The sequence below is a fragment of the Poecilia reticulata genome, linkage group LG20 (assembly GCF_000633615.1).
Source record: "Poecilia reticulata strain Guanapo linkage group LG20, Guppy_female_1.0+MT, whole genome shotgun sequence".
In the NCBI taxonomy this organism is placed as follows: domain Eukaryota; kingdom Metazoa; phylum Chordata; class Actinopteri; order Cyprinodontiformes; family Poeciliidae; genus Poecilia; species Poecilia reticulata.
Window position 1 is genome coordinate 25,696,809 of NC_024350.1, and position 11,819 is coordinate 25,708,627.

At 42.6% G+C, this 11,819-nt stretch overlaps 2 protein-coding genes and 1 long non-coding RNA gene across 3 annotated transcripts in view; 1 reads left to right on the top strand and 2 right to left on the bottom strand.

The window, feature by feature from the left end:
- LOC108165694 (uncharacterized) overlaps positions 1-905 on the bottom strand; it is a 3,216-nt gene extending 2,311 nt beyond the window's left edge. The window contains exons 1-2 of the long non-coding RNA XR_001776018.1: positions 810-905; positions 8-131 (exon numbers count right to left, since the gene is read on the bottom strand). This is a non-coding gene — a long non-coding RNA (uncharacterized LOC108165694). The remainder of the gene's footprint in view (positions 1-7; positions 132-809) is intronic.
- The window catches only part of LOC103457006 (claudin-11), a 5,886-nt gene extending 3,224 nt beyond the window's left edge, over positions 1-2,662 (top strand). Inside the window, exons 2-3 of the mRNA XM_008396912.2 lie at positions 916-1,083; positions 2,044-2,662. Coding sequence (XP_008395134.1) covers positions 916-1,083; positions 2,044-2,303 — 428 coding nt within the window. The 3' untranslated portion in view covers positions 2,304-2,662. The remainder of the gene's footprint in view (positions 1-915; positions 1,084-2,043) is intronic.
- Positions 2,663-7,471: 4,809 nt separating this feature from the next.
- slc7a14b (solute carrier family 7 member 14b) overlaps positions 7,472-11,819 on the bottom strand; it is a 9,037-nt gene continuing 4,689 nt past the window's right edge. The window contains exons 5-8 of the mRNA XM_008396911.2: positions 10,888-11,034; positions 9,493-9,701; positions 8,644-9,419; positions 7,472-7,940 (exon numbers count right to left, since the gene is read on the bottom strand). Coding sequence (XP_008395133.1) covers positions 7,585-7,940; positions 8,644-9,419; positions 9,493-9,701; positions 10,888-11,034 — 1,488 coding nt within the window. The 3' untranslated portion in view covers positions 7,472-7,584. The remainder of the gene's footprint in view (positions 7,941-8,643; positions 9,420-9,492; positions 9,702-10,887; positions 11,035-11,819) is intronic.

Here is an 11,819-nt window from a genome sequence, read left to right on the forward strand (position 1 = left end):
CTTTAACCTGGTCCTGCTGCTCCTTTAACCTGGTCCTGCTGCTGCTTCCTGCTGCTCCTTTAACTTTATTGTTCAGTCTTGGAAATAAACCAGATATAAAATCAGCAGAAGCTCCTCCCACAGCGTCAGACCTGCACCATAACAAATGTTAGTGGGCAATAAACTGTCCCAGCAATTATCAAAATAAATTATAATATTGTTATTTTGAGACCATTTTCAAGTAATATATTGATCATGTAATTCAAGTTCACCCCTCAGAGACAAACTTTAATTTTGTAAATAGATCTTCACACTGGAACTGGAAGATATTTTAAATATCCAAATAAAAACCAAAAACAATCAATAAACAGAAATAAAAAATGACTTATAATCAACAAAATGGATAATAATGTCTCTGTAAACAAAATTATGTATCATCAGAATGGAAATTATCGCGCTCATTCTAACTTATAATCCAATTCACTGATTAATGAAAAACTTTCACCAACTGTCTCAGCCAAACTATTCAAGAAGCAGAATTTTTACATGTTCTGTGTGATTATTACATATATTAAGTGCACAGATATATAAGGCAAAATAATCTTATGATATATTTGATATTATGTTTTCTTAAAAAAAAAATTAAAACTCTGAAAACCTGCAGATGAGTTTGGATTTGAACTTTTTGCTGCTTGTTAGTTTTGCACAGATTTATGGATAAATTAAGTCTTAATTCCAAACATTGTGTACTTCTAGGTATTAACATGAATAAATAGCTGAACTGAAAACATGTCAGTGCAGCAGCAACATGTCGATGGTTTGAGACGTACCTCCCAGTGCTCCCAGTGCTGCGCTGCATTCCAGCAGCCGCGGCTCCAGATGTGAGCGCTGCGGCGTTGGCAGCATCATAACCAGATGTTTCTCCGTGTCTGGCAGCGTACGTCCAGGTGTCCCGGGCTCTGATGATCGCCGCGTGTCTCCTGGGCGTCCCCGCCCTGCTGCTGGTCCTCATGTCCATGCCCTGCATTCGGTTGCCTAGCAACTACTCCGCCACCGTTAAGAAGCGCCGCACCCAGGTGGGCGGCGTCCTCTTCATCGTCATGGGTGAGGAAGACGCCAGACACACATCGTTTCCCTGGAAAAAAAAAAAGATTTATTTTCTCCTGAGTGAAAAGTAGCTCCAGCTTCCAGCAGACGGTATTTTTCCTGCATGCTGCACACAGCTGTGGTCCTGGAGGATTGAAAGTTATTTTATCTGAACTTAATGTAAAAATGCTGATTTTTTTTTGTTTTGAGATTTAATGTAACTTTTATAAAAATATGTGATTTAGATATTTGTTAACCTTCACCAGGTAGTAACAGATCGATCTCCTCACCTCCTGTCTGAGCTACTTTATGAAGAAATGCACCAAAAGCAACCAATCGGAACCAGGAGGCGGAGCTTAGCGCTGTCAGTCAACCTCATGTACGCACTGCTAAATGTGCTAAAGAAACAACTCACTGTTAAAGGAAAACCATTTGTCCGCCGTCATCGGTGGCCATGTTAACTAGCCTTAGCATTCATGACAGGCTATGCTAGCTTTAGCTGGGATAAGCAGCGCCACATGGAGGGGTGATTGACAGCACTAAGACCCGCCTCCTGACTATGATTGGTTGTTTCTGGTCAGCACTGAGAGAAGACAGAGGAGGTTGATTTTTTCACAGATGATCTGTCTCATTTTATATCATTTTAATATACAGGCAGCTTCAACAAATATGTAAAAAATATATTTTTTAAACGTTTAATTCTGCAGCAGCTTTAAAGATATATTTTTTATTTAGTAGCTTTTGAGTTTTCTGTACTTTTTTGAGCTTCTTGGTTGTAGGAACAGCTTCAGAGAGGCGAGTTTAACCCTGAGCAGCTGGAGGACATGTTTACTCCTCCAGGACTTTCAGCCGTTTTAGAGGAGAAATAAAAACAAGCGGCTCCTTCCTGACCCGACCGAATCCGCTTCCTGGTGGACGAGACGGACAGTTCAGATATGACACTAATCACCTTTTCCTCATCCTTTCTTTGTCACGCAGCTGTTTTTGGTGCCGTAGCGACCGTCTGGTTCCCGGTCGGGGCGAACAAAGCGGAGCACCTCATGTCCTTCGGCTACTCTCTGTACGTGGGCTGGGTGGGAGCCGGGCTCTGCCTGCTGGGCGGCGTCGTCATCCTCTGCTTCCAGGTCGCCCTCATCACCAACCCGTCCCGGGAGAACAGCTTCTTCTACTCCAGACGGGGCGGAACCGCCCGGGAGGTCGACAGCTCCGCCAACCACGCCAAGACTGAGCGGGTGTGAGGGGCGACCGGCTTCCCGTCCTGCACGCGGTTCACCCGCGATGCACCGATACACCGAACAAAACCGATATCTGAGGTTTGGTATCAGAACTGGAAAATGCAAAGAATTGACTTAAAACATTTCTTTTTTAAAAACAAAGACAAAAGTTTTGAATTACAAATGTATTTGATAGCCCTGCTCCGGTACAGCTCAGTTAAAGCTGCAGTGTGTAACTACCCTCTGGGTGCTGCTCATCCTGTTGTGAATGCTAATCCAAGTTAGCATAGCATAAACAGTTTACCTTAACAGGAAGTTGTTTCTCCGCTAAGACCCTCCTCCCGCTCTGATTGGTTGTTTTTGGTGCATTTCTTCAGGCAGCAGTAACAGATCGGGGAGGAGGTGGAGGATGTCGGTGTTTTTAACAAATATGTAGAAACATATATTTTTTAATAAAAGTTACATACTGCAGCTTTAAATACAACATAGTTATAAATATAATCTAAAAATGTTACGACCACAAAACATAGAGTTAAGCTCAATAGATCTGCACTTATCAATCAGGCACATTGTTTCTGATACCCGATCTAGAATTTCTTTCAATATCTGGACCAAAACCGATATTGATATTGGATCGGTGCATCTCTAGCTTTATGTATCCATCCGATTTTTTTAGTTTTAAGCTATTTTATTACTCTTGATATGTGTTTCTCTGTTTAAAACTGAGGTGGTGTCTAAAAAGTTGGATCAGAAATTTACCTGAAATGTTTCGGTACAGTAAGAAGGTTCTGGGTTCAAATCCCGGCCTGGTTCTTTCTGCATGTTCTCCTTGTGGATCCGTCCTGAAAACAACACAGAAACACGGATGTTAGTTTATCCTCCTCCTCCGTCCCGTCAGATCCGTTTACACCAGCGTGTCTGTCCGCTGCTTCCTCTCTCCTCGAACCGGCAGGCTGTTGAGTGATCTGACCGCTGCTGCCACCTAGTGACCGGAGGCCTGTTCATCAGTCAAGGATTAGTGAAAACTGAAAAGTACTTCAAGTTTCATTGGATAAGAAATTAAACCAAAAGGCTTGAAATGCATCTCAGATATCTGATTTTATCACTTAATGCTTTAAAGTCACAGAAGCCTTTTGGGGAATATAACAAAAAATTGTAAATGAATTAAAAACATAATTCTAGTTAAAGGGCCAGTAACCTGCAAAATCAACACTTTGAGCTTCATATCATGTTATGATGTTATTCCCTCATCAAAAATATACCTGGAGTGTTACTTTTATTCTTCATGCATGTTTAAGAAATCCTGTGATCTCCATGGCAACCTGGTTGGAATGGCTCCTCCCCAACTCGGCTCCTTCAGACTAGCCAGCAGCAATTAGCAAACACCTGGTTGAACTGTGGATCAGAAGTACGAGCTACTTCTCAGAGCAACGCTGACAAAATGTTGATAAAGGGTTAATAGAGGAGCCATGTTGTGATGACTTCCTTAGGGCGGAGTTTCAGAAAGAACAGGAGCTTCTTAAAGAGACAGAGGCCCAATTTCAAGGCAGGTACAGCTGGACATGATCCTGTCAGGAAAATTACACAAGTTCAGCAAGTTAAACACATTCAGAAGATCTTTTTATATCGTTTTAAATCAATGCCATATTGTTATACATTTGAGCTTCTTTCATTTATATTTTAATAACTTTTCTCTTTTCTCATTATAAATGAGTTAGCTTAGGTAAATTTTAATGCTAAATATTGCTGTTTGTCAGTTGTTGTTTTTTCACTTTTTATATTTACTTTACTTTAACCAAAATGTATGATTCCTTTTTCTTGAAATGATTCAGAAATAAAAGTTTAATTTTACCTTAAAATAGAGTCTCTGTTTGATTTATTTGAGTCAAAATACAATTTTTCACAACATTCATTTTCCCACAAAAGCAAAAAATAATTTCAACAGGTTGATGTGAAAGTTAATTCTTCTGCAGCAGCACATCCTTTCCTTTGGATCTGGGGTGTCCAACGTGTGGCCCAGGGGCCATTTCTGGGCCCTGGACTGACTTTGTGTGGCCTCCACCAGACTGTGGTCTGATAATGGAGCAACAGGAACTGGATACATATGGAGACTTTCTTATTATTTTTAATTTTGATAAAATTATTATTGAGAAATTAAAACACAACATTAATGATTTGCTTTGTTTCTTTCATTCTAACATCGTAAATAATAAATTATTGTGATTGATTTGTCTGGTGAAACAAAAAGGTCAAACTAACTGTAACAGCTCTTTTTGGTTCTCTTTAAGTATTTCATAACTTTTACACAGAAAACAACTTTGATGCTCCCAAATATGCTATTAATTTAACTTTATTACTTAAAAACAACTTTATGAAATACAGAAGGTTTGATCGCATCTCCGTCAGTACTGAGTTACTTTCCGAGTCTCTACAGGAGACTTTCATGATGTGGATAATTAAAATCAGGTGTTTTCAAGCAGGAAAACATCCAAAGTATCCAGAAGCTGCAGCTGCCAAACAGTCCTGAACATGCAGACGGCTGAGCTGCTGCCCTTCCTGTTTTCTTTCTTTCACAAATCTAATGAAGGGATTAAGTCAATATAAACCAACATGCTGGTGACATCACACGTGCAACTGACAGCATTTAAGCTAACTTTAGCATTTGAGCTAACTTTAGCATTTGAGCTAACTTTAGCATTTGAGCTAACTTTAGGTCGGAACCCTGAATTTAGTAACTTTTTGTTGCTGCTGATAATCCACATCCTACTCAACATGCTGTTCGCTCTACTTCGCCTAAAGACCGACTGGGTTCAGCTACTTTTGTTTAGTGTAACTGCCGTTAATGTCCCGTGTTTTTATTTTGGTAACGGTAACTATGGTAACAACAACAGTTATATCAGAGAAGGTCAACAGAGAACCGTATTAAACCGTATTAAAGGCAACTTGTGTTTATCTTCAGTCATTAAGGGAACAACAAGGCAACGGCGTTTGATTTACATTTGAATGTCTTAGAACATTTATGAAAATTCAGATTGTAACGAGAGGCTGATGAAAGATGATGATTTAAGGCGAATCATCATTTAACCTCTGACCTTCTGAACTGACTGGATGCTGCAGGAAAAGGTCCAGAAGATATCGAGGTGCAGCTGCAGAAAGTTTCATAATCCAAGATTATTTTTAACAGGAAACAACCGAACTGTCCTGGTTCTGATCTGAACAGAACCGGTGGATGCCTTGATGCATCCATTATGCCCGTGATTACAGGATAGAGATTAATATTGTTCAAGTAGGATTATTTTTGAGTAAGAAATCAAAAATGGATCAAATATGGTTCATAAACATGTAAAATTATTTGGTTTCTGTCTTTAAATTATTGAGCTAATACTTTTTTCTCCATCTTCACGTCGTTATAAACCAACTTTAATATCAGAATGAGAAGTTTTATTTTCTTAAAGTCTGAAAGTGAAAAAAAAATCCTGATTCAGTTTTAAGTCTCGAATTTAAGCTGAAATCCTGGACAAAGTTGAAAATGTTATAAAAAAAAAGAGATAAACTTGAATATTTCAAATCGTTTTTGTTCAACCAAGAAATGTTTCTTGTTCTCCTGTCACATTTAAATGAAATTATTTATACTCTTCTGATTGATCCGTTTAGGAATATTAGACTAAACAAACTGTTCTGAGCAGCTGGACGGCCTCTTTCCATCACCCTAATCTGCAGAGCAGGATGAGGAAACCAACCTGTTTTATCAGCAGGTTGGCTGTTGCCGTGGTGATACCCGTTTGCCGTTGCCGTGGCGACACCTGAACCTGATCAGGAAGTCAGAGAGCCTCCACGGGTCTGGAGCTTTATTGTTTTAAACATTAACAGCAAAGAGCAGGAAGAGACGATGTGAGGATGAGGAGACGGAACATCCTGAAAGAGCACCAACCCGGACCAGAACCAGACCAGAACCAGACCAGAACCGGACCAGAACTGGACCAGAACCAGACCGGAACCAGACCAGAACCAGACCGGAACCAGACCAGAACCAGACCGGAACCAGACCAGAACCGGACCAGAACCGGACCAGAACCAGACCAGAACCGGACCAGAACCAGACCAGAACCAGACCGGAACCAGACCAGAACTGGACCAGATCCAGACCAGAACCGGACCAGAACCAGACCGCTCAGGTCTTTATGATGATCCATAATCAATCAATCGGTTATCAGTAAATTATAGACTGGTATCAGTAGCTGAGTTTCCACTGAACATAAAATTGCGCAACTTAAAATAATGAACAAAAATGTGAACTTTAAATGTGTGTGTCAATACTTCTGCAAGACAATCAAAGTGGATCATTTAATCGTTAGAAAGGCCTCAGTGCTCAGACACCTGAGCAGCATGTGGCGACAGTGGAAGGAAACAACACCTTTCAACAGGAAACCTCCAGCAGAACCAGAACCAGCCAGAACCCATCAATCAAAACGCAGAGGAAGGTTAAAGGAAAAAACAGGAACAACAAAACCGTAAATAAACCAAACATCAACCAAAACCACGAGCGGCTTCTGACCGAGACGCAGTTAGGTAAGGGAAATGATAAATAAATTAGAGCTGGACACACCTGAACTGATTAATCACACAAAGAAAGACAAATACTGTCAGATGTGAGTCTTTCATCAGAACTTTGGTCAGCAGTCTGGCTCAGTTTCTGAGTGGTTTGCTGTCAGGATGTCTCTGCTGAGACGATGATGGTTCTTCTTTAACCAGACTGTTGGTGGTCTCAGAGGCTCAGTTTGAGCCCGTCATGTCCGTCAACATGGAGGAAACCAAAAGATGGCCGCCTTGGTTTGAATAAAGCTCTAAAATGTCTGTTTGATCTGCAAAGGATTTTATCATCTTTAAAGGGGCAGCATCATGTAACATCTTCTTGATTCTTTCATGTTTGAGAAATACTTCAATCTCCATGGCAACCAAACAGCTGCAAAACGCCTGGTTGGACCCAGTCCCGCCTTCGAGGCGCAGCTCCTCCCCCTGAGCTCCTTCAGACTAGCCAGCAGCAATTAGCAACCACCAGGTGGAGCTGCTGCTCAGCGCTGCGCTGGTGAAACGTTGTTAAAGGGTTGACAGAGGAGCCATGTTGGGACGACTTCCTGGAGGCGGAGTTTCAGAAAGAGCAGGAGATTTTAAAGAGACAGAGACCCAATTTCAAGGAGTTAAATTACTAATTACATTTCTTTTAAGTCATATTTGATATACAGCATTTTTATAACAACTGGAAAACACATGATCCTGCCCCTTTAAAGTTTCCGTCCTCCTATCTTCAGTCATCTTCATCATCAAACCCAAAGTTGGTCCGTCCTCTGGACCTGCTGCCTCCGGTCAGGTTCTGGACTCCGGCTCCAGACTGGTACCCCTGCTGCTCCCCATCATCCTCTGCCTGGCTCTCATATGGCTCCTCCTCCTGGTTCTGGTGGCGGTGCCGGCTCTCCTCCGGGGCGGACCAGCCCTGGTAGGGCCTCTCGTCCTGCTCCTGGGGGTAAAGGTCGTCGTCGGGGGAGAAGGTGTCGTCCAGGTTGTCGTCGTAGCGACGGTAGGAGCTGGCGTGGGCCTGCTGCTCGCGGGCGTCCAGCTCCAAGGTGCTGTGCCAAACGCCGTAGCAGCCGTAGATCAGCAGGCCTGGGGGCAGATTTACCAACATCGACACATTTTACAGAATAATGAACTTCTAGAAAAACATGCAGAATATTATAATAAAATGTTTAACACTTTATAACACTTATCCCAAACTGCTAAAACTCCACCATTATTCAGAGCGGCTGTTAGAAACCTGAGGCCCAAACACCGAGCAGAGTCGGACATTTTGAACTGAATTCAAAATGTCTGAATGCAGTTTGAAAAGAACGCATCTTATCCAAGTTAATTTAATGCCAGTGCTGCCACCTGGTGGGCAAAACATTTTCAATTAGCTGCACAATTCTTCAAATCACATTTGTCTTAAAAGTATTTATTTGTGTGATATTCCAACTTCAAAGAACCATTTAGATGCAAAATTTTGTTAGACACCATATTTGGACAAACATGCAAATCAAATTCTGCATGACAGAAATAAACATGGACTGTTGATTGGACTGTGTCTGACTCCGCCCACATTTGGGTTTGCTCCAAAATATGTCATTGCTACTTATTCTAAACCTCACATAAAAAGGTGAAAAGACACAATAAGGACCACAAAATTAGGAAATAAGATTCAACTGAATTTCACACCTGAATGTAACTAAATATTTATGACGTAAAATCTAATTATTTCCTCTTTGTTTGCAGCATTGTGTACCGACATGTAGGAAGGTTTTGATGCTACAACCTGAAGGTTTGAACTCACCTATCAGACACCAGATGGTGAATCTGGCCCAGGTGAGAGAGGACAGTTTCAGCATGAGGTAACTGTTAACCAATATGGCCGCCGCAGGAACGAAGGGGACACACGGGGCCATGTAGGGCAGCCTCTGCTTGCTCTCCGGCTGCTGCATGATGAGCATCAGGAGCCTGGCCAGCGATCCCAGCATCAGCGTCGCCATCAGGCCTGAAAACACGGCGGCGGCGCCTGAGCCCTGCTCCACACCAAAGATGACGGTGGACCAGAAGAGGAAGGACATGAAGAAGAGGGACAGGGTGCATCTGGTGACGATCCGGCCGGAGGCGGGGGTTGGTCGTGCCGTTGAGTCGGGGATTCCCAGCCGGAGTCGCAGGGTGTAGTAATGGCCGCCCAGAAGTCTTTTCAACAGAGAGGGAGGTCCGGTGTGGAAATGCGAGTCGTCTGCCTCGCCTTCAGTCCCGCCAGCGTGGTAGGAGGATCCGTCGCGGTCGGAGCCCTCCATCATGATGTGGTCGTCTTTGGTAGGTTCATCCCCAGCGTCCTTGACGTTGTCCACGTCTTCCTCTGAGATAAACTGGTGTGTGTCCGTGTCTTTGTCGGGCTGGTAGCGAAGCAGCAGCACACACACACTGACCAGAGTGTAAGCCAGCAAAGTGCCAATGGACATCATCTCGATCAGGTCGCGGAGGCTCACCAGGAGAGCCAGAACGGCGGCGAAGCTTCCCGACACCACACACGCCACCGCTGGGGTGTGTGTGAGAGCCGAGACGTGCGTCAGGAACCTTCAGACACACGAAACAGAAAATGAGCTTTTGTTGGTTTTGTTACGTTGGTGTGCTTCAGCTGAGTCTTCACCTGAACAGCAGCCCGTCGCGGGCCATGGCGTAGATGACCCTCGGCATCGGGAACAAGGAGCCCAGCAGTGAGACGGTGAGTCCAGCTATGGAGCCGACAGCCACCGTGTATTTTCCCCACATGAAGCCGTGAACAGCAAACATCTCCATGAGCGGAGCGGATCCATCGATCAGGTTATAGGGAACCATAAGGGTGAGGATCACGCTCACCTGGAGGGAAACAAAGACGACCACAGCTAGTGGTCAAAACTGGTGGTGCAGCGGCAAAAAGCACGACCCGCGTATGGAGGCCTCAGTCACGTGGTAGTCACAGGTTCGACTCCCGGCCTGGCAACATTTCCCAGATGTCTTCCCCTCTTTCATTCCCCTATTTCCTGTCAAACTACTTTCAAATAAAGGCCATCAGAGCCAACAAAACCTTTTTAAAAAGGAAATGAGGACCAGTCAGAGACTAAGGCTGCGTTCACACTGCAGCCTGAAGTGACCCAGTTCAGATCGTTTTAACGTAATGTGACCTGTATCCGATCTTTTCATGGCAGCGTGAACAGAACAGGTTAGATTCTTTTAGAATGTGATCCATATCCGATACGTATCCGATTCAAATGCGACCATAACGTCCAGGCCGCATTCATCCGAACTGAACGTCACTGATTCTCAACAAATCTCACTAAACTGCTCCTGATACGAGCAGGAAGAAAAACAACAACCATGACGGATTATATGAGGATTAAGTTGTTAATTTGCTGCTCCGGTTGGACAACAACTTCAAATATATAAGCTAAGCTCCACCGTTAGCCTCCATGTTTACTTCCGCAAACTCTGAACTCTTCTTCTTCTTTTTATGGCGGTTGGCAGAACGCTGAGAACGCTGACGCTATGGCGCCCTCTACTGCGCAGGCGGGACACTTTCAGGTTGTTTTCCCGTTCACACTGCAGAACTCATACAGGAAGCATTTACTGGCAGAGTGAACGGCCCTGGCAAAAGAATCTGAATTGAGTCACTTCAGGCTGCAGTGTGAACGCAGCCTAAACATTCAATGCATCCAGACCCAGTTAAGATTTTGAATATCAAGGCAAAACCAAGACATTAACACACCAAGTCAAGATCAAAATGACAACAACAGCAGGACAAGATCAGAAATACACGGTTCCAGATCAAGTCAAGATCCAGTCCAGAGATACCCAACATAAAGATTTAAAAAGGTCCAGAGTAAGATCCAAACCAGGTCCTCCAAAACCAACAACTCAATACCAAGAGTTCAACACAAAATCTGTTTCCTAATGATTTTATAAGGGCAGAAAGTAATTTGCCCCTAAACCTAATGAATACCCCACTGAGCAGCGTTTTGACCCTTCCTTCACACGACGTGTTTTTAATGAACATGTGTGAACTGACCGAGACGTAGGCGGTGAGGCAGGTGACCAGCGAGGCGGTGATGGCGTAGGGGATGGATGTGTTGGCGTTTTTCGCCTCCTCTCCCGTCGTTGCGATGATGTCAAACCCAATGAAGGCGTAGAAACACGTAGCTGCACCTTTCATCACCTGAACAGGGAAAAATTACAGAAAACTGCTAAAAACGCTGAAAATTTGTAGTTCAAATGCAAAAGTTGCATCAAAACCTGATAGAGAAAAACAAAGGAGCAAAAATGAAACACTTTCAAACAAAAGATGGCGAAGACTGAAAAATGCTTTCAACGTGAGCAACAATTAAAACTCATTAACAAAGTGCATGGAGGGAAATTTTATTGTTTCCAGTCAAGTTAAAATCTCATTAAGATGTGAGTTTAAGCATTTTGGACTATTGAGATAAAAAGAGAAGGAGCAGAACTTTTAGTACTTTTCCACCAGACAATCCCAGAAATTTTGAAAGTTTGAAAAGTCAAAAATTTTGAGGTTAATTTCAGAAATGTTCTAGAAAAGAACATGGAAATTTCAGCGTTAGAAAAGTGGTGTATTTTCTAGAAACAATCTGAATTTTTAAATTTTTGTTTACTTCACTTCCAATATTTAAAAAAAAAATCTGAAATCAATCTAAAATATTCTGAGGGTTTTTTTCTATTAAATTTTTGACTTTCCAAATTCAGAAATTTCTTGTTTTTTTTCCAAGAAAATTTCTGACATTTTTTGGCAGAAATTTACTCCTTTTTTTCCATCTGTGGTCCAAATTCACTGTTGTGCTTTCAAGACTGCAAGAGTTTAACATATAAAAATGTCCTTTAAATTAAAAGTAGCTGTCAAAGTGTGAATGTTGTTTCAGTTGAACTAAAATAATTTCAGATTTTGGATCCCGACCATTTAAACGGATCCATGTGACCGGATCCATGTGA